Source organism: Acomys russatus, chromosome 16, assembly GCF_903995435.1.
Source record: "Acomys russatus chromosome 16, mAcoRus1.1, whole genome shotgun sequence".
Lineage (NCBI taxonomy): Eukaryota > Metazoa > Chordata > Mammalia > Rodentia > Muridae > Acomys > Acomys russatus.
The window spans coordinates 32,093,402-32,116,321 of NC_067152.1; the positions used below are offsets into that span (position 1 = coordinate 32,093,402).

The 22,920-nt window shown below is 46.2% G+C and overlaps 1 protein-coding gene across 1 annotated transcript; it reads left to right on the plus strand.

The window, feature by feature from the left end:
* Positions 1-1,461: 1,461 nt before the first annotated feature.
* Dcaf7 (DDB1 and CUL4 associated factor 7) lies at positions 1,462-19,247 on the plus strand. The gene is made up of 7 exons (XM_051158886.1): positions 1,462-1,829; positions 11,737-11,895; positions 12,523-12,634; positions 13,073-13,191; positions 14,772-14,981; positions 17,458-17,575; positions 19,065-19,247. The coding sequence occupies exons 1-7, from the start codon at positions 1,692-1,694 to the stop codon at positions 19,235-19,237; spliced, it is 1,029 nt and encodes a 342-aa protein (XP_051014843.1). The 5' UTR covers positions 1,462-1,691; the 3' UTR covers positions 19,238-19,247.
* The last annotated feature ends 3,673 nt before the right edge of the window (positions 19,248-22,920 follow it).

Here is a 22,920-nt window from a genome sequence, read left to right on the forward strand (position 1 = left end):
CATTGTCCCTCAAGGCTTCCAGTGTTTGTTTCTGTTAAAAATCACATTCATTGTTTTTTAACTGGGCGTCGTGGCCCATGCCTTTAATCTCAGCACTTGGGAAGCAGAGGCAGGCGGGTCCCTGTGAGTTTGAGGCTAGCCTGGTCTACAAAGCGTGTCCAGGACAGCCAAGGCTAACAAAGCGTGTCCAGGACAGCCAAGGCTAACACAGAGAAACCCTGTCTCGAAAAACCAAAACCAAAACCAAACCAAACAAAAACAAAAACCCTGCATTTTATAGCCAGGGACAGTGGCACATGCCCTGCACTTGAGGAGGCAGAGGCAGGCAGATCTCCATGAGTTGGAGGCCAGCTTGGTCTACAAAGCAAATCCAGGATAGTCAAGGCTATACAGAGAAATCCTGTCTAGAAAAACAAAAAGACAAAACAAAACAAATTGTATTTTAAGGTCTGGAGATATGGTACAGCCCTTAAGGGCACTGGTCGCTCTTGCAGAGGATTTGGGTTGGATTCCTGGCACTCAATCATGTCTCACAATCATCTTGTAACTCTGCTTCCAGGGAATCTGATGCCCCTTCTGACCTCCGTGGGCACGTATACACATGTAGTACACTTACTTATACACATAAAATTAATTTATTTTTAAATCGAGTTTTATAATACTGCCTAACAATTCAGTACAACCTCTTTCAATATCTTTGAAAGCATTTAAGCTGACAATGATGTACCTAGACCCAGGCTTTTCTGCATTTCAAACTCATGGCACATAAGACATTTAAAGTTAGATTAGCAGTTGGCTTCTGAACACACCTGGAGCGAAGAAGCTAAGTGATTAAGAGCCAAGCCCATTGCAAGCTAATCCTAGAATTCGGGAGTCTTTCTAGTATCTACAGGACAGGGCAAGAAAGCAGCAATCAAGCTCTCCTGGCCCTGGACGTCTCTATCAGGCCCCTTAGAGAACAGTTAAAAGGGGGCATTGGAGCTGGAGAGGGTTCCAGTTTAGAAAAGACTGCAGGACCGCCGGATTTAGGGCGGTAAAATAAACGCAGGAGGTCCTTCATGAAAGCAGATTTGACAGGTTATTCGCAGCGGATAGAGGCGATCAGAGCAGCGGCAGCAGTGAAGAAGTAGCGGGCTTCACCCTTGGCCTAGAACTTGGAGGTTCACAGAAGGGGTACACTTGCCCCGGGCCACCCACGCCCCCATTCACCCGCACTGCGCCGTTATCCGCCTGACTGACATCTTGGCTAGCCAATCATCTTTGGGGCTTCAAAACAGCCCGCCTCCAGGAGTTGGGCGGGGCGAATAAACAGAATGACAAACATTTCCGCCAATAGTGAGGAGGGCTTGGGCGCTACGGCCGTGTTGACCAATGAGATAAAGGAACAGCTTGGAAAGGACGTACCCGGCAGCCAACGCTCGTCGCCGCCGCCGCGGGGTCGCGTGGCTTCCGTTCCGAGAGGGCGGGCCGGCATCCCAAACGGAAGGTGGTAGTAGCTGCCGGAGCTGGTTTGAAACTGGTGGTCGGCCCCGGTGAGTGTGTAGCTGAGGTGCTGCTTGGAGGGCTAGGCCGCTCCTGACCGCCCCGGGCCCCGCCTCCCCTCGGACCTGCCGACCCAAGCCGGGCTCCCCAGCCTGTCTCGTGCCCCGGTCCGCTGCCTCTCCGGCCGGCTCTGCGGCCCAGCCGCCACTATGTCCCTGCACGGCAAACGGAAGGAGATCTACAAATATGAAGCGCCCTGGACTGTGTACGCCATGAACTGGAGCGTACGGCCGGACAAGCGCTTTCGCCTGGCGCTGGGCAGCTTCGTGGAAGAGTACAACAACAAGGTGGGTCGTCGTGCCAGGGGTTCGGCTTCTAGCTGGCGGGGGAGGGGAGGGGACGCTGGAGGTGGGCGGCAGCCCCAGACCCCACAACTCTTCCTGCGAACTTGGCCAGAAAAGGGGGTGGTTCCTCTGTTGGCTCCGTTTTTGAGTGTGTCACACTCGTTTCCTTATTTTAATCTTGACAGCCGGGGGCGGGGGTGTGGGGAAACAGAGGCACGGGGTTGTGACATGCCTGAGGCAGTTAAGGTTTTTGGTGGTCATAAACTAGGTTTCAGATTGGAGTTTGCATCCCCCAAAGCCGCGCGTCCCCTGCCCCTCTCATTTCCCCCCACTTCTGCCGCAGTGCTTCTGTTCTGTTGCTAGGTGGGGGGCGGGAGAGAGGCAGTGGAGGAAGATGCGGGCGCTTGGATTGGTGGTCGTGCATTCCCGGCCACGCGAGATTTCTGTTAGGGCTATTTATTGCAAGATCTTCCCCATCTCAGGTGTTTCTCATGGATACAGAGCCCTGATGCTAGGTTGTCATTGGTCACTGGTTCTCCCTTCCCGATACGCACCCTCCCCCAGTCTTTTCCTTGGAAACCTTGGGGCCATTATCCCGCCATTATTTCTGAGTAGAGAAAGATGACGTTTGTCTTAGTCTTTTCGTGGTTCCTTACATGTCGATTTGCAGCATTGCAGGGCACCCATCGCTTCATCAAAACGCTGATAGAAGGAGAGGCTTTAAAGTAGTACTGCAGAATATAGTTTTGAAACTCAAACCCAGTCTCTAAACTTCATTCTTTCGTTGCAATTGGGGTGGGGGGAAGTGTGTGTGTGTGTGTGTGTGTGTGTGTGTGTGTGTGTGTGTGTGTGTGTGTATTTTGAAAGTGACCAGAACCACTGAAAGATGGGTCAGTGGTGTTTAAAGCCAGTACTCCGGCTTCCTCCTCTGAACATCAGACTGCAGACAAGTGACAGGATGGTAGGAGGAGTGGTAGAAGTAGATAGTCTAGGGTTTAGCTATAAGGCATTGCAGAGACCAACTTTTATTATTTCTGATCCACAGTGATATAGGAAGAGGGTTCTGTCTTACATGTGAAGGTTCAGGCGAGAAAACATTTGAACATTTTAAGTTTGTTTGTTTGTTTTTAATAGTATTTCAGGAGCATGTGTGTTTCTCTGGGTAAGGATCCCCATTTTTTTTTTTTTTTTTGGCATCCTCTTTGAGAAGTGACTGAAAAGGATGGCGTTCCATTGCGTAGACATCATACAGTTTCCAATCCCAGGGAGTGTGTACTTATCTGCCTTTTCCTAACAAGAGGCTTATTTCTTTTCCCTGCCTCCTTCTCCCACAGTGGCAGTAAAACTGAGTTTCAGGGTCCTGGTGTGGGTAGTGTTAATAAGGTTAAGATTGCTAGAAATATTATTTAAGGACTTAATGTAAGAAATAAAAATAAAATGTCTTTCAAAGGACTGTAGTGTTTTTTTTTTTAACACAAATTAATTTTTTCCCTTTTAAGTTCTTCCAGGTTTTTGTTTTTGTTTTTTTTTTAACCTAAAATAGAAATTGAATGTCTGCAGAGGCGAGAAGAGGGCCTCCCCGGAGCTGGAGTTACAGGCTGCGTTGTAAGCCGCCCAGTCTGAGTGCTGGAAACCAAACTCAGGTCCTCTGAGAGCACTAAGTGCTCTTGTCTGTTGAGCCATCTCTCCAGCGCCTTCTTTAAAAACTGTGAGCATGTCCAGTGCTTCCTAGGGAGCAAATGTGTAATATAAAATAACCCTCAAGCTGGGCCTGGTGGCTCTCCCCTATAATTCCAGCACTAGGAAGGTGAGGCAGATGGATTGTTTTAAGTTTGAGGCTAGCCTGGGCTATATAATGAGCTTCCAACCAATCTGAGTTACAAAGTAAAACCTTGTCGCAAACAAAAAATAAAATACTCCTCAGAAGTAGGCGTCTTTACTTTCATCTTTTCTGTGAATAATGTATATTATATATTATTCATATCTTAAGAGGCTATTGTGTTTTGAGACATAGACTCATGTAGCCCAGGCAAGCTTTGAACTCCTTCCCCACCTACCGTGACCTCCCAAGTGTAGGGATTACTGATATGTTACCATGTCCCACTACATCATGGGTTTTCTAAAAGAAAAGGAAAAGTGTCATATCTTCTTCCTTGTCTGTTACCACAAGCTCCTTGAGGAAAGAAAATTTATTCCACTCCAGGATACACAGTGCTGGTGTGGAACACAACAGTGGACATGTGTAAGTGTGGAATAAACACCCATGGTATGCAAACCAACTAACACTTGGAGTCGTTAATCATGTTCCCATAATTGCTCAGATAACAGTGTGGTGGCACACATCCCTTAATCCCAGCACTAGGAGGCAGAGACAGGCAGATGCTGTGAGTTCGAGGCCAGCCTGATCTACAGAGTGAGTCCAGGACAGCTAGGGCTACACAGAGAAACCCTGTCTCAAAACAAACAAACAAAACCAAAACCAGTCAGTGTGTATAAGAACAAAAGTTTCCTAACTAAACCAGCTGACCCCTTATGTCATTTCACACAGAAAGAAATTGAGGCACAGAAGACAACTCACCCAGAGCCACACAGACTAGGAAAAGGCAGGGTTAAGATGATCATGTCGGGGCTGGAGAGGTGGCTCTGTGGGTTAGAGCCCTTGTTCTTAAAGAGAACCTGCGGTAATTCCCAGCAGTTCCAGGGAACCAACAGGCATGCATGAAGTACACATGCACACATGCAGGCAAACACTCATACACATAAATCTAATAAAAATGTGAAAGATTACCACATGGCAGATACACACCTACCCATACATAAACACAAATTTAAAAAACAACCTTTAAAAAAATAAAAAATGAGAGAAAATAGACGAAGAGTGGTGACATGTGCCTGTAATTCCAGTAGGTTCCCAACTTCAAGGCCAGCTGTGATTTTTAAAATTTTTTAAAAAGTGCCAACTTTTGTTTTTTCAGTGAGTAAAAATGAGCTTGCCTCTCTAGGGCTTTGTTTCACATGTTGGAGGAATTGTTGTGAAGTGGAGAGTGACTGTAGAAGACACTGAAGGTAGGAGACGGAAGAGGCACAGCAGGGCATTGGAGACTGGAGGAAAGGACTGTCACCGAGATGACTCTTGTCAGGTCTAATTTTTCCCAGCATTCCCACAGTATGTAAGGATGCTGGATCTAGGAAGACAATAAGGAGGGTATCCATAGCTACAGATGCCAAACTCAGAAGAGCTGCAGTTCTCCAAAATAGTAGTTTGTTGGACAAAGGAAGCAAATTGGTCTTTTGGGACCAGAAGAAGGAGCACAGGCTGACAACTGTTTGGGAGCATAAGGTCAAGGCTAGCCTGGGCTACAGAGTGAATTTAAGGCTAGCCTGGTCAACTTAGTGAGCCTCTGTCTTCAAAAAAAGTAAAAGCAAAGGCTGGAGAGATGACTCAGAGGTTAAGAGCACTGTCTGCTTTTCCAAAGGTCCTGAGTTCAATTCCCAGCAACCGCATGGTGGTTCACAGCCATCTCTAATGAGATCTGGTGTCCTCTTCTGGCCTGCAGGCAGAATACTGTATAAATAATAAATAAATGTTTTTTAAAAAAGTAATAACAAACCTGAGGACATAGCTGAGTGGGTAGAATTCTTGACTACTATGTGTGATGCTCTGGATTCATCCCCTTGTGCCAGGAGACAGGGTGGGGGGTGGGGGGGCAGTTACGTTGAAAAGGAATAGAACAGATGTGGAAAAGGAGGTCTGTGTGTAGGCTTCACTGGAGAAGAGCTCCCACAAAAGAAATGAGACCTCTGATATGTAGTTCTGGGTATGGTGGTGCACACCTCTGATCCCAGCACTCAAGAGGCAGCGGGAGGTGGACCTCTGTGAGTTCAAGGCCAGCCTGGTCTATAGAGCAAGTTCCAGGAAGCCAGGGCTGTTATACAGCAAAGCCCTGTCTCAAAAAACCTTAAACAAATTTTTTTGAGGGAAAAAGTTGACATGGTGAGTTAAATGTTCAACCATAGTAATAAAATGGTGTAAAAATAAAAATGGCATCGTCTCCTGTCAGATTAGCAAAAAGTTCTTTTTTTGGGGGGGTTGGTTTTCAAGACAGGGTTTCTCTGTGTAGCGCTGGCTGTCCTACACTTGAACTCAGTGATCCTCCTGCCTCTGCCTCCGAGTGCTGAGATTAAAGGCATGTGCCACCACGCCCAGCATGGAGCACTTATTTACTGCTAATAAAAATATATATGGAAGCAACTTGTAAATTTTCCTCTTTTTAAATAATTGTTATCATGATAAAGAATGGAGTCTTGTGACGCTTTCATACACGTCATATTTCGTTCTTATTATTTTCTCCTCCTTCCCTTCCCTGACTCCCAGTTTTCTTTTTTACTGGTCCCCTCTTCTCCCCACATAACCCTCCCACTTCTGTTTCCATATCACATATACTCCACTTCCATCTCTTGCCTCACTTCCTCTCTCCTACTTTTGTATCATATATGTGCAGGTGTGTGTATATATGTACATCTCTATAAACTTAAACGTAGGAACCGTATGTGAGAGAAAACATTTGTCTGAGTCTGGTAATTTTCTCCTAACACAATGGTGATTCCCAGTTGCACTCATTTTCCTGCAGATGTTTTCTTACAGCTAGATAAATTTCCATTGTGTTCGCACTACATTGTCTTTATTTGCTCACCTGTTGATGGCCTGAGCGTTGAGTGCCTATCTTTGCTGTTGTGAACACTACAGCAATAGCTTTGGATGTGCTCGTACCTCTGTGATGTGCTGACTAAGAAGCCTGCTACATATCCAGGAGTGGATCCTGCCATGTCATAGTTATGTTTGGGGGGCTTTATTCCTCCCTGGTTCTCACTGTTTAGTCCAGGACAGCCTTGAACTGGCAGTGATTCTCCTGCCCGTTTCCCCAGTGCTGGAATTATGGGTATGAGCCACCACACCCAGTCTGTGTTTTGGCTTTTTGAAGAACCGTATACTGATTTTCACACCAGTTTACATTCCCAGCAGCAGTGTGTAATGGCTCCTTTCCCCACACCTGGACCAGTAGTTGGTGTTTATTTTTTTGATAATAACTATTGTGACTGAGGTGACATGGAATCTGTAAGCAGTTTTCATCTGTATACTCAAGTATCTATAGGCCTTTTGTTATTTTTTTTTTCTTTGAAAACTGCCACTTGGATTAATTTTCCCATTTGTTGATATGACTTAGGGGGTTTCGTTCCATTTTTTTCTTCTTTTTCTTTTCTTTCTATTTTTTGTACATGAGCGCTGATGTAGGGGTTTGTTTGGGTTTTTAACGTTCACAGTTGTTTGTCGCATCTAGATAGGAACCTGTCCCTACATTAGTGAAAGAGCTTTCCCTTCTGCGGGCCGCCTGCCCTTCCTGCTGCTGCCGGCCTCCTTTGCCAGCAGGAGCTTTGTCATTTCATGCAGCCTTGTTTCTCAATTCTTAGCATTGTTTTCTATGCTATTGGAGCCCTTCAGACAGTTTTTACTTATTTATGCCTGTATCTTGAAGTATTTTGCCTATGTTTTTCTCTTAATAGTCATTAAAGTTTTCACTTTTATGTGCAAGGCATCATGAAGCATAGGCTGGCCTTGAATTTCTGATTCTCCTGCCTCCACCTCTCAAAGCTGGGATGACCAACATTCCCCGCACCCCCTTCTCCTCATGAGGTCTCAGCTGTCTGCCCTCCAGGCTTGCCTTACACTCTTCTTCCCCTGCTGAAGCCACATCCTCACCCCATCCCTCGTGCTGGATCATAGGCATGTCCTGCTGCACCAGCCAGAAGCAGCCCTTTTGAAGTGAGGCTGGGAGGATAGCTCAGCAGGCAAGGTGCTTACTGCACCAACAAAAAGATGAGTTCAAATCCCAGGCATCTGAATAAAAAGCCCCAAAGCCCAGCAGAAACAGAAGAATCCTTGTGATTGCTGACCAGACAGTTGAGGCAAATTGGTGAGCTCCAAGTTTAATGACAGACCCTGTCTCAAAAATAAGATGGAGAGCGACTGAGGAAGACATCTGACCTATACATGCACACACCACACACACACACATACACACGTACATGAACATCTACATACACATACACAAAAAATAATTTAAAATGTGAAAGAGCAATTACACTTCTAGGAATCTATCCAATGAAAGCATTTGCACATAAAACAAAGATAATTAAATAAGATTATTGATTGTAGTGCTCTTTATAGCAGTAAAACAATGTACTATATAACCAAAATAAATGAACAGTTAAATATTTGAGGTGTGCTTACCATAGTCTGCTGTAGAAGAACAAGATGGAACCATTTGTATTGACTTGAGAAGTCATCTTTGTTTGTTTGTTTGTTTGTTGTTTTTTGAAACAAGGTTTCTCTGGGTAGCCTTGGCTGTCCTGGACTTACTTTGTAGAGCAGGCTGGCCTCCAACTCACAGAGATCCGCCTACCTTTACCTGCTGTGCTAAGATCTTTGTGTAACAGCTCTGGCTGACCTAGACCTAGCTCTATAGACCAGGCTGGCCTCAAACTCACGGAGATCTGCCTGCCTCTGCCTCCCAAGTGCTGGGATTAAATGTTTTCAGTTTTCTGTTTGTTTATTTTTGTTATAAAAAACCCACCATGCACATCTCCAACACACACACACACACACACACACACACACACACACACACACACGTAAATAAATGGAGAAATAACTTGGAAAGATACCCACCAACCAGTCATTGTAGATCTTAGTAAGAATTGCCAAGATTAGTAAGTACAAAGAGGAGTGGCGTTAATGTGAGCTCTGCCATCTTCCTCTGTACTTGAGTATTCACAGAACACGTAACATTCTCTTTTTATCATAAAATGTGAAGGTCCGATTATCTGAAGGAAAGCTTTGAGCAAGTCAGTCAGTTGGCCGAGGGCTTACTGTGAAGACATTCTTTGGAAAGTGAAAGTAGTTTCTTGAATTAATCACCTACAGAATCTTCAAGTGTTGAAGAAGAAACAATCTATTAGGGAGCCGGGCGTGGTGACGCACGCCTTTAATCCCAGTACTCGGGAGGCAGAGGCAGGTGGATTGCTGTGAGTTCGAGGCCAGCCAGGTCTACAAAGTGAGGTCAGGATAGCCAAAGCTACACAGAGAAACCCTGTCTCAAAAAACCAAGAAAAACAAACAAAAACCCCCAATCTATTAGGGAAGGTGAGGTTCAGGTTACAGTTGGTGTTCTTTTTAAGCACCTGGTTAGTATGGCATTCTCTCTAATGCAGTGTTTGCTCTGGAGCATCCCCTCCTCATTCTTTATCATGACAGGCCATAGAGGGCAGGATTGAACACACCTTAGATGCATCAGAAAAGCTTTGTGATTTCTTTAAAGTATGGCACTAGAAGTTCTTACAGTGGTTTGATTATCAGTTCTCTTAAACTCTAATATGCTTTAAATTTTTTAAAAGTGTGTGTGTGTGTGTGTGTGTGTGTGTGTGTGTGTGTGTGTGTTTCCATGCATTGGAGACCAAAGGTTAATGTGTCTTTCTCAGTTGTTCTTTGGCTTATTTTTTGTTTTGTTTTGTTTGTTTTTATTTTGTTTGAAATGGGTTTTCTGTGTAGCTTGGCTGTTGTGGAACTCACTCTGAACACCAGGCTGGCCTCAAACTCATAGAGGTCCACCTGCCTCTGCCTCCTGAGTGCTGGGATTAGAGGCGTGTGTCACCACTGCCCAGCTCCTTATCTTATTTTTGGGGATAGGATCTTGAAGCTGGAGCTTGGACTCAGCTAGACTTGCTGACCAGCAAGCCCTAGGGATCTTCATGTTTCCACCTTCTCAGAGCTGAGATTGCAGGTGTGCCCACACAGGCTTCTTAAAGTGGCTTCTGGGGGATTAGACTCAGGTTCTCACACTGGTGAGACAAGCAGTTCACTGACCGAGCCATATCTCCTGCCCATAAATGTTTATTCTGAAACATGTGAAAGGTAGTTTTGTTCAACTTTGTCCTCACAGAGACTGTCACTACTTTTAGAAACAGGAACCTACAGAACCAGGGTAGGAGCATAAGGGATGGCTCAGTGCCCAAAAGCACTGGCTGCTCTTGAAGACCCCCAGCACCCACATGGCAGTTGACAGTTATCTGTCACTCCAGTGCCAGGGCCTCTGACATCCTCTTTTGCTCTTCTTTGACACCAGGCTTGTAAGTGGTACACATACATACAAGCAGACAAAAGAGCCATACAATTAGATTAAGGGGGAAAATGGTTTAGGGTAACAGAAGGATTCATTCAGGCAAGTTGGAGATCTGAAAGAGATGAGACTTAGGCCTCTTGGCGACAAATCAGGTGGTGAAAAGCTGTTGGCACACCCTGCCACTCACAAGGCAAGTCTCATGTCTTACACCATCTTCAGCCTTCTCACTCTGTGTTCCAGCTTTTCCTGCATCTCCATGCAGTGTGGGTCTGGCCTTTCCCATTTTCACTTCAGACAAAGAACTGAGACTAAGTAGGATTACAGTCTGAAACCTCAACCATCCAGCCTGGTGTGGCACAGCTGGCACACTGCTCTCCACCCTGGCTGTCCTTGGACCACTGGGTGCTCTACCAGATATGATGCTTGGGTGTTTCATTACCACATATTCTCATTTTACTGCTTTGGATGTTGCCTAAGCATTGGGTGTTTTTAAAGTTCTCAGGAGATTGTAATACAGAGCCACAGTTGCAAACAGCTGATGGACGGAGAGAAGGGGCAGGCTAAAGGCATAAGTGCTTACAAAATGGAGTCCTAGGCAGGTTACATATTCTCCCAATGGGATCTCTATTTGGAGCCTCCGTCTCCCCAGTCGTCTAGATTTACACTATGCTGGGATAAAATGGAACTTTATTTATTTTTTTAAAAAAGATTTATTTATTATTTATACAGTATTCTGCCTGCATGTGAGCCTGCATACCAGAAGAGGGTACCCATCTCGTTACAGATGGTTGTGAGCCACCATGTGGTTGCTGGGAATTGAACTCAGGCCCTTTGGATGAACATGAACAGACAGTGCTCTTTAGCGCTGAGCCATCTCTGCAGCCCCAGAACTTTATTTTTTTAAGGCTAGGGATATAGCACAGTAGCAGAACCCTTGTGTGTCTTTGGGCTCAAACGTCATTACCACACATATCTTTCTAATACAGAAGTCCTGCTTTTGAGATTTGGTGTACTAGAAAAAATAACAACAGTATTCAAACACAGGGAATTTTAGGAATAGGCACAAAACAGCTGAATTTGGAAACAATACTTAACTGTATATAAAGAAAAACACAAGCCCTTTCGTTAAGACACATACTAAGTGAAAACATATAGAACAGTAATGTTAGTGTCTCACGATGCACTATGGGATTAACTGTCCAGTGCATGGTACATGCCTTTAATCCCAGCACTCGGGAGGCAGAGGCAGGCAGATCTCTGTGACCTTTTATTGATTTTAATGTTTTGGTTTTTTTTGTTTTGTTTTGTTTTTCAAGACAGTGTTTCTCTGTGTAGCCTTGGCTGGCCTCTGTGTCATCTGGGCTAAGTTTCCTACAACTTGATTAAATATGCTATGGTTGTACATTCCTATAATCCCAGTACTTGGGAGGAGAGACGGGGCAAGCACATTATCTCAGAGGGGAATTGGGGGAGAGGGTGAAGGAGGTTCATTCAGGACGTAGCGTCAGAAAACCTATGTTCAGCTCTTCTCAGACTTTTCTACCTTTGTAGTGTTGATTGTGCTGAACCTGTGATTCGTGAGTTTTCATCTAGTGCTGGGATCATCAGTCCAGGGTTCCTGCACTATAATAACTCGACTGTGTGCCTCAGTGTTAAGACTGACCAGGAAATGATGTATTTGATGGTGCTCAAGAAGACAGATTCTCATGTGGCTCAGTCTTGGTGTGCTGCAGGTTCAGCTCGTTGGCTTAGACGAGGAGAGCTCGGAGTTCATTTGCCGAAACACCTTTGACCACCCATACCCCACCACAAAGCTCATGTGGATTCCTGACACAAAAGGCGTCTACCCAGACCTTCTGGCGACCAGTGGTGACTATCTGCGTGTGTGGAGGGTAAGCAGGTGCTGTGCTGGCAGCAAGACACACAGGCTTTGGGGTCAGCTGTCAGCAGTGTGGAATCCTGCAGAGCAGACAGGTAGTAAAGTATCATTGCAGCACGCAGGAAACAAAGAACTGACCCTGTTCTAGCTCAGCAGGTTTTCTAGGAAACTTAGCCCAGATGACACAGAGCCTTGCTGCTGGCCTCAGGCAACCTTGGAAACCCGAGGCTCAGTTAACCTGGTGTGATGGGGCCAGCCTTCTGTGAGGCAGAGAACACTTGGGACCTTCTACTCTGTTAATAGTATATTTTTGAGTAAGTAAACCCCAGCGTATTGATTCTAATGCATTAAGTGTGTGGATCTTTCAGCTAAGCTCAGCCTCAGAGACATCCCTTGTGCTTGGGAGTCTAGGATCGGGCAGGCAGCTGCTAAGAGCTCTGGAAAGAAGCATGGGTGGGTGAAAACTTAGAGAGCAAAGTTGAGGAGAAAGGAGGTTTTGAAAGAAGTCCCAGTTGAGGAGTTCCTTCGGGTTTTATTTCTCCTCTTGTCTTAGATGTCTTGTCTTAGATGTAGTAAACAGGATTTTTAGTGGGGGTAGTGCGTGTAGACTGGCTAATGTCTGAAACTGCTGTTTCTTCAGGTTGGTGAGACAGAGACCAGGCTGGAGTGCTTGCTAAACAATAACAAGAACTCAGACTTCTGTGCTCCCCTGACCTCCTTTGACTGGAACGAGGTGGATCCTTATCTTCTAGGTGAGGGCTTTGAATTCCAGTCTGAAAAAAAAACAAAGATACATTTTCTCAGATTTGGCCTGTGCCTGTTTTTACCCAGGAGTTTGAGGCACACACCTTATCCTAAAACAGGGCAGGGGTGAAATGGGCTAAATATGGAAAGAAGTTATTAATTCCTCAGCTTTCCCTGTAGGTATAGCTCATCTCTTCTGGTAAATTCTATGATCCAGCCCTATAACACCAACACTTAGGAGTGCAGGTTAGAGGGTCTTGAGTTCAAGGTCACCCTAAACTACTTCAGGATATGCTGTCTCAAGAAACTGTCCTTCCCAAGACACAAAAACAAAAGTCAGTGCTCAGAAAGTGCTTGTGGCCCGTTGTCCCTTGGGCCAAGCTGTGGAAGAGGGAAGTCTGAAAGGAACCTCATCTCATCAGCGTTGACTTGCTCTGTGTCTGCAGGTACCTCAAGTATTGACACAACCTGCACCATCTGGGGACTGGAGACCGGGCAAGTGCTGGGACGAGTGAATCTCGTGTCTGGCCATGTGAAGACCCAGCTAATTGCCCACGACAAAGAGGTAATGGTGTTTTCCCTTCTCTTCGTTTTTCATAGGTTCTGTCCCTGCAGGCAAGAGGTCATACTGTTCTCTCACTGTTTTGTAGGTTATGTATGTAGATTATAATCTTGGTAAATGTCTAGTCTAGGTTGAAAATCATAATGTGTTAAAACAGAAAACAACACTTAAAATGGAATGCACTTTTCAAAAACATGTTTTATTTATTACTATTATTATGAAGGGAAAGTGTGTATGTGCAGACCCCTGTATATCACGGTGCACGTGTTTGGTTCTGAGGAGTGAGGAGGAGTGAGCACAGGTCTTCAGGCCGGCACGGCAGTTATTCTTACCATGTGGGACTCTGGAGGCAGAGGCAGGTGGATCACTGTGAGTTTGAGGCCAGCCTGGTCTGCAAAGTGTCCAGGACAACCAAGGCTATACAGAGAAACCCTGTCTCGAAAAACCAAAAACCAAAAACAACAACAAATTCAAACTAAAACAAGAAAGAAGATGCCTTAAGTTCATCGACAGAGTGTCGAGGTGGCCTCTGCAGAGGAGTGTTGAGGTGGCCTCTGCAGAGGAGTGTCAAGGTGGCCTCTGCAGGTACCAGCGACTTATTTAGTCGGCAAACATACAAACAGCCAGAACACATACAGATAAAATAAAAATCTAAAAGTTAAAAAAACAGTATGTTCTCTGCACACTCTGGATACTAAAGGACAGACACTGCTAATAGATGCCCATCTATTATTGATCAGCCTGCTAACCCCTTTTCCTCTAACCATAAAGAAATACTAACGTATAAGATTGAGTGATTCAAAAGGGCAGGTATAGTGATACATGCCCTCTTTAAAAAAACAAAACAAAAACAAAGCTGGGCATGGTGGTGCACGCCTTTAATCGCAGCACTCAGGAGGCAGAGGAGGGTGGATTGCTGTGAGTTCGAGGCCAGCCTGTCTACAAAGCGAGTCCAAGGCTACACAGAGAGCCCTGTCTCGAACCCCTACCCCACCCCCAAAAATCAACCCACAAACCCAAAAATTATTTTCCTTTTTTTTTTTTTTTTTTTTCCGAGACAGGGTCTCTCTGTGTATCCTTGCTTGTCCTGGACTCGCTTTGTAGACCAGGCTGGCCTTGAACTCACATTGATCCGCCTGCCTCGGCCTCCCCAGTGCTGGGATTAAAATCATGTGCCACCATGCCCGGCCCCGGCCCGGTTTTCCCTTTTCCTTACATGTGGATATCAGGTCTAGGTTCTCCAGCTGAACCAGCTTACTAGACCCATGTGCTGTTCATTATGAATCTGCAGCTGATTGAATACAAGTGAAACCACTAACACCCAGAAAATACATGCCTTGGAACACAGTGTCCTTGTTCAGGCTGGTGTGTGCTCTGCTGGTCAGCGAGGTGTGTGGTTTTTGTTTGTCACGGGGCTTTAAGGGGAAGAGTAGAAAGCAGGGCATGGGAAGAAGTCAGCCAGGGTTTGTGCTAGAATGGTCTTTGTTCTCTGAGAAGCTACTGACTTACCTGCTTTTGCATCATGTGTTGCGGTCAGATGAACCGGAGATGACAGCTCTGAATCTGAAGCTTCTTACCAACAGGTCTACGACATTGCATTCAGCCGAGCCGGAGGCGGCAGGGACATGTTTGCCTCTGTGGGTGCTGATGGCTCTGTGAGGATGTTTGACCTCCGCCATCTGGAACACAGCACCATCATTTATGAAGACCCACAGCATCACCCACTGCTTCGCCTCTGCTGGAACAAGCAGGACCCTAACTACCTGGCCACCATGGCCATGGATGGAATGGAGGTGAGCCCCATGGGCCCTGTTCTTTGACTGCAGTCTGCCTAGGGTGTTTACAAGAGTTGCCCAGGATCTCCTTCAAATGCCTGGAGACAAGTTTGTTGTCAAGAGTTACGAGGGAATCAGAGTGGGTAGTGATCAGGAGGCTGCTAATCATCTGTCATACACAGAACGGCCCCCAACAGTGTCATCTACCTAAGTGCCAGTAGAGTCTAGATTGAGGAGCCCCGATCAACAAAGAGGACTGCTAGAACCTTCTCCCACTTCTTTGGTGAAACAGAGTCTCTGTAGCCCAGTCTAGCTTGGAACTTACTGTGTATCCAGAGTAGCCACAGATTCGCTGCATTTGTGCTGCCTTCTCTGTTATGGGACTCCAGGTGAGAGAGGTATGGGAGAATGGGGAAATAGAAGGACCCAGAAGGCCCTGGAACCCTACCAGAAGACCATAAAGGCTGGTGGATCTGGACCCGGGGAGGGGTCTGCTCAAACTGTTGTACCAGCCAAGGACAATGCAGTAAACCGAGACCCCCTATTCAGATCTAGGCAATGGACAGCACATTCTCCATGGTTGTGTGGAGAGCGGGGACTGCCGCTGACATGAACTCTGGTGCCCCCTATTTGACCACTTCCCCTTGGTGGGGAAGCACTCAGAGGAAGGGTAAGCAGGCTATCTGGATAAGATCTGATAGGCTGAGATGGTATAATGGGGGAGGAGGTCTCCTTCTGTCACAGGCCTAGGGGAGGGGAATAGGGTGAAAGAGGGAGGGAGGAGGGAACGGGAAGATACACATGAGGGGATAACAATCAGGATGTAATCTGAATAAATTATTTTAAAAAAAGAATTTCTGATATAGTGGGGTTGTAGTTTAGTGGCACAGTATCTATCTAGCATGCTCAAGGCCCAGAGTCACACACACACACACCCCTCTCAAACAAAAAACAAACCTTTTCTGGGTATGATAGTGCACACCTTCAATCCTAGAACTTGGGATGCAGAGGCAGGAGGATCTCTGTGAGTTTGAGGCCAGGGTGAGTACAGAACAGCCAAGAGCTACATAGAGAAACCCTGTCTCAAAAATAGAAATAAATCAATGGCTTTCTAAGACATGTGGAAGAGTGGTGGTGGATCTGTAGCCTGGGACTCTGCAGTAGCACAGCATCACCATGGCTCTTGAGGTTCTTCAGGCTTGCTCCTGTCATTTGGTCAGCAGGCTCTGTTTGCAGAGAAAAAGGGCTGTTTAATAAGGAAGCCAATCCTCTACAGAAACTTAAGAGTATAAGTCACAGTGACAGGCGTTGGGAGGACTTGCTGTTATTGGCCCAGAGTATCCGCAAGAGCCTTTTAAGCTAACCAAATGTATGCTTATGTTTCCTGGCTTCAAATGTGAAGGTCCCAAATTTGAAGTCATCAAAAAAACTTTAGTCCTGAAGAAATAACATAAAATCCATCTGGTAATTTATTAGTTGTACAACTAATTCAAAAAATTCAAACAAGCATTTAACAATAAAGAAAAAAGGGTAAAAAAAAAAAAAAAAGAAGAAAAAGAAAAAAGGGTAAAGGGCTGGAGAGATGGCTCAGCAGTTGGGAGCATTGACTGCTCTTGCAGAGGACCCGGTTCAGTTCCCAGTACCTGCATGGCAGCTCACAACTGTCTGTAACTCCAAAATCTGATACCCGTAGACATACAATGCACATAAAATAAAAATAAATAAATTTTTAAAAAGAAGAAAGAAAGAAAGAAAAAAGGGTAAGTAGTATGTATCTAAATGACTACAATTTAAACCAAGTCAGTCAGTTACTGGGACTCAGCCTCCCGCTTGGTGTTGTAGGCAGACTCCAGCTGTTGCAAGCAGATAGACAGACAGAAGCTCTGTGGTCTGCTAGTTTTTACAAGAGGGGTGGAGTTTTGTTTAAGAGGATGCAGTGGTTAGTGTTTGTTTGGGTGAGGCTCATGCCTCAGACTTTTTACTGCTTCTGGATTCTGCTTTGGTAAGGTGCGTTCTGCCTAGCTATGGTGCATAGACTTTTCATAAGCACTTGCCAAAGCTTACCAAAGGTGCTGTGGATCATCCAGACTCACGGCGCCTATTCCCGCTTTCCCTTCTCCATTGGTCTTTTTTTTTTAATTACTTATACAGTATTCTCCAGGCCAGAAGAGGGTACCAGATCTCATTATAGATGGTTATGAGTTTGCTGGAAATTGAACTCAGGACCTTTGGAAGAACAGCCAGTGCTCTTAACCTCTGAGCCATCTCTACAGCCCTCTTCTCTATTAGTCTTAAGACCCATGTTTTCATCACACAGAATACACTGCCTGTGTTTGTTTATTGTTTTTTTTCCTCCATCAGGAAATCCTATCTTTAATATTTTCAAATCCACAAGTGAAAATATAATGCTTACAATCGTGTGTGATAGTATTTTTTGGTTTGGTTTTCCTGCTGCACTCTTTAATTGTTGGGCCTTTTTCTTGCATTTCTGCAGGTGGTGATTCTGGATGTCCGAGTTCCCTGCACACCTGTCGCCAGGCTAAACAACCACCGAGCATGCGTCAATGGCATTGCTTGGGCCCCACATTCATCCTGCCACATCTGCACTGCAGGTAACTATGGTGGGAGGAAGTGCCAGGACGGTCCAGTTCCCATTCTTGGCCTCTAGGAGCGTGGTCCTTAACTGTTTCCAAGGACAGTTTTGAGAGGTCTGTGGGACTGAAGCAGTCCACATTCCAGATGGTTTTGTACATTCAATGGGTCTCAGGGCTCTTTCATTGGCTAATGATGCTGTGTGTCAGACATATTCCTATAGGTGAATATACACATAGTTCCCAGAAATCTGGGTTCTTTTTTTGTTGTTGTTGTTTTTGTGTGTGTGTGTGGTTTTTGTTTTTGTTTTTTTGGTTTTTCGAGCCAGGGTTTCTCTGTGTAGCCTTGGCTGTCCTGGACTTGCTTTGTAAACCAGGCTGGCCTCTAACTCACAGCAATCTGCCTGCCTCTGCCTCCCGGGTGCTGGGATTAAAGGCGTGCGCCACCATGCCCTGGCTCAAAGTCTGGTACTTACAGGAGACTCAGGTACAGGAAGAAGCACCCATCTTGGCTGTAGCAGGATCTTTGGCACTACCAGGAATCCTCCCTTGGGCCTTGGGTCTTTGTGTTTCACATAGTCTTACCTAGTCAGAAGTTTGACTTACAGTTCTCATTTTATGATTTCCCCCAAAGAGAGTGCTTTTTTGCTTTTTTTTTTTTTTTTTTTTTTTCTGAGACAGGGTTTCTCTGTGTAGCCTTGGCTGTCCTGGACTAGCTTTGTGGACCAGGCTGGCTTCAAACTCACAGTGATCCATCTGCCTCTGCCTCCCAAGTGCTGGGATTAAAGGCGTGCATCACCACCACCCTGGCTGAAGCTCCAACTTGCAGCAGTCCACCTGCCTCTGCCTCTTGAGTGCTGGGTTGCAGCCATGTGCCACCACACCCAGCAGATTACTTTACTTGATTCGGTTTGTTGTTAATTTTCTAGTGGTGCTGGCCATTGGACCTAGCATTCTGAACATGGTCAGTGGCTGCTCTACCACTTAGCTATGTCCCCAGTCCCTGTTGCTGGGATCACAGGCATAGATGGATGTTTTTTAGTGCATGTCTGTGTATCACTTTATGTCAATCATCTCTACAACTCATTGACGTGTAAATGTACATAAAATTGGAAACAGTCATCAGAGAAGCATCTTAATCTGCTTAAGTATTTTTAGTGGCTGAACGTGACATCTTATTTTGGGATCATTATATCCCATGTCCTCTCCTGATTCCTGACTCTTAGTGTCCTGATCTAATTCTCTAACCCTGGTGCAGTGAATGGAGCTTAAGGGCATCTGGGATGCAGGGTGAGGATCTAGATTTGGGCCCTGACTCTGCCACTCACTGGCTACCTGGCATCAGGGAGCAAGTCTGGTGACATTGTTAGATCTTGGTTTCCTCATTTCTAAACTAAAACCCCTCTCACAAAGTTTCAGTAAGCAAATGTTTTGCAAATTGTGACTGACCCTCCAAATGCAGGATTGTTACCCCATTGCTTCATCTACAGTGATTTTGCTTTTTCCGTAGCGGATGACCATCAGGCTCTCATCTGGGACATCCAGCAGATGCCACGTGCCATCGAGGACCCTATTCTGGCCTACACAGCTGAAGGGGAGATCAACAATGTGCAGTGGGCCTCCACTCAGCCTGACTGGATAGCCATCTGCTACAACAACTGCCTCGAGATTCTCCGCGTGTAGTGCTGGGCACCCCACCTGCCAGGCAGGGCTTGTGTGCTTCAGCCTCCGCCCTTTCCCTCCCCACGTAAGAAGAACATGTTTCCAGTGGCCAGTGTGTCTGTTGTTGCTTTACACCCACGGTGTCTAGAAGCTGCTGTAGGAGTCCAGGCCAGTTCCCCCTTGCTGTCTATGCTGGACCGTGCTGTGTGGCGCCACCGCAGCCCAGGGCTGGGTTTTAAGATTTTCACTCCTTTCCTCTTCTTTGCTTCTTCAATTAAACATTTCTGTGTATTTGTTTGTCAGCTGTTGTGTTCATGAACAGTACAAGCACTGGCTCTGTCTGTGTCTCTCTGCCCCCGATGTCTGTCTGTTTACTGCCCAAGGCAGTAGTTGATGTCTTTTCCCCATCCGTGTCCGTGCTAGCACTTAAGTGGGAACAAATGCCAGCTTCACATCGTCCTTCCTCCTGCTATCAGTGTCTTGAACAAACCTCAACTTTGTATATTTTTATCTATCAGGCTAATTTTTTTATGAAAAGAATTTAGTCTTGTGGTTTCTTGGTTTCACAGTTCTCCCTCTTGCTCCTTCCTCTCTTCCCTCAGTGCCTGCAGTGGGCCCCTAGACCCCAAGAGCAGTTTGCCTTCCTGAGTCACTGCCTCAGTGGCATACCCCGACCGGGAGCTCACAACTGCGCTGGTGCTCTAAGTGTGCTGACTCACCAACCGTTCTCAGTCTGGGACTCCTGAAGGCCCACACAGGCCAGGACAGAGAGGAAGCCTTCTTTTCCACCCTCACGTTCCTCTCTCTGGCTTCACTAATGAGTACCTGGTGGAGCTGAGATAAGCAGTTGAGTAGGGGCCAGGCTGAGGGAGGATTGTTTCACGAAAGCTGAACTCACATTGTGTTTCCAGTACCTGGTTTCAGAATCTATTTTTCCATTTTAGAACTTGAATGATAGGCAAGAAAGATCTCTAAGCTAAGCTTCAGTTGTTTCTGTTTGTTGCGTTTCCCTGCCTGGTGGGATATTGGCCCATCTTTGGATTAAATGCTCTGAATGAGAGACTTCCTGAGAGGTGCTGTCTCTGCTTGACCCTGAACCAGATGTTTAGACTGAGATCGATAAGCAGCTCTCATAAAGGGTAGGCTAATGAGCTGTGCTGATCCCAGGGTCAGCCGTCTGGGATTCTCCACACCGGTGGTACTTGCCCTCCCCTCAGTTTAGGTTCTGAGTAGTATTGGACTTTGTAGGCTGCAGTTGGCCATGCTGACTTACAGGCCTCAGGGGTCTGTTTCCGTTACATGAATGAGTTCCACAGATGGGACTTGGGTATGGTTCTGGCTTTTGATGAGTCCCTGGCAGAATCTGGAGCATGGTCTGGGGAGAGTGTGCCTGACTCATGTACTGCTGAGCTGCCTGCAGGTGTGTTAGAGCCTCTGACAGGAGGAGGATAGCTGAAAGCTGACAGCTTTGTGCACTCAGGCTGCCATTGCTGGAGAAGTAACTGTTGGCTCATTCTCTGTGCACATGGACTCTCTGGCTGAGTCTTTGCTAGCTTCCTATGGCTGATGTAGTATGCCAAGAGCCTTAGATTGCTTCACTACGTAGGGGCTTGTCCCACAGCAAAGGCATTTCCAGTCAGGGTGTTTCCCCTCTGGCTTCCTGATTTGTCCTTCTGGTTTCTGGTCTCTGGCTGGCCATCCTGCACTAACATGTGGTTTGCCCTGTATCATTTGTAGATACAGAGTACAATTTGTGCTTACCTCCACTTTTAGTGGTGTTTGCTAACTAGATACAGGTTCTTCAGGGGTATCAGGCTTGCTGATGGTTGCCGCTGTAGGAGCCCTCAGTGTCTTCCTGGGCTATGTCTACAGTGGAAGTCAGTGGCATCAGGGCCTGCTGGGGTCACCTCTGCTCTGGATGGACTTAAACTTGGGCTGAATGATGAGATTTGTCAACTGGAACTTGAAAGCAAAGTTTTAAAAAGTTAGCAGCAGTCAGTAGACCGGATTTGTGTGAGGGAGCTATGTGCTTTGGAAACGAGCCACTTGTGATGATTGTCCCCTTGCTCTGTGGATACTGTCATCCTTCTTCAGTTTCCTTCTCTGCCTGCCACCTGGTGAGACTCTTGCGGGTCTCCGTTTTCAAATACACATGCGCCCACAGTTGCAGAGGTGCTGATGTTTGGAGTGCCAGCTTGTAACATGTACAGGTGGCCCCTGTAGTTGAGGACAAGTTTCTGTAGCTGTGAGATGCAGAAAGTCGCTTAGTCTGCCCTCCTCCCAGAAGCACAGGTCTGTTAAAAGTTTCAACAGCCAGTCTGTGTTCAAATTTGCCAATTCTTAGACCCACAGTGAAGTGGGTGGGACTCTAGAACTACTGTCCTCCAGTGGCTGCAGTGCTGTTTGAGTTGGCCTTGGCGGGCTAAGCCAGAGCTCTGGCCTATGCTTTCTGTGCTGTACGGAGGGAGCATGCTCAGTCAGACTAGCCGAGAGCTGAACTGGTGACTGGGCCTGAGGCTTCCGTGGGTTTGAGCTTTTTTCCACAGGACATTTGATATCTCTCCTGGCCTTCAAGGTTAGGGCTTTGAAGAGTAATAACACATGATTACTGGGTGGTAATTTTCTATCAAAATTAGAATCAGGTCTCAGATAACTGGCTACAATTCAGGAAAAACAGGAAAAAAAAAACAGAATCTTACAGTGTTTTGATATTGTAATGGCTGAAATTTGATATTTTAGGGTATAGGCAGAGCAAGTATTAGAGAACATAGAGGGCCTGAGGGGAGAAACATTCGGATTATCTGTTTCATAGCTATGGAGTGAGCCTGTGCCTCAGCCTCAGTTGGCCTTTTTGCACCATTAGTCAAGCTTCTGTATCACTGGCTAGGGGTAGAGAAAGCCCCTTCCTGCAGCCACGCTGCTATAGGTGATGTCCGGTGGTTAAATTCTAAGTATTGGGTATCCCGTGACAGTACATGATGATTCTATTTTGTTTGAGATGGGTTCTTGGTTGTAGACCAGGCTGTTCTTGAACGTAAGATCCTTTTATTTCAGTCTCCCTAAGTGCTGGGATCACAGGCATGTGCCACCGTCCCCGGCATCCGTGGTTCTTCGTGTAGATCCCCTTCTTCCTTTATCTTCCCTCCCCCTTTCATCGTTCTGTGTGTGTGTGTGTGTGTGTGTGTGTGTGTGTGTGTGTGTGTGGTGATGGGGAATCAAATGCCGGCCCTCACGTGCTAGGCAAGCGTTCTGCCATTGAACTGCACCCTCTAGCCCCTTCTCTTTCATTTTTTTTCTTTTTCTATTATGTTTTTGCTGTAGAATGTTCTCCCTGATGCTTCCTGGGCCCTAGATTTCTAGGCTGTAAGGACATGTAGGACTCTGGGGTTTACAAAACATGGTTGGGTGTTCAAAACTGCCCCCTTCTTTCTCCATTGTATAAATATGGCTGCTCCTTTGATAACCTGGCTTAGGATAGAGAGTGCTGTTGCAGTGGAGAACTCAAAACATGGCGTTTCCTTGAGAGCCTGCACTCAGGATGAGGAAGGTGGGCACAACTGGCATTTCTAAGAGGAGAGCTGACCTGAGCAAAGTCACCATGAACCCCAAGCCAGGCTTTCCCAAAGTTGTCCCCTCTGCTCTGGTGAGGCAGCAGCAGAGTGTCTCGTGTCTCGGAGCTTGTTCACCTTGAGTCATCCACACTC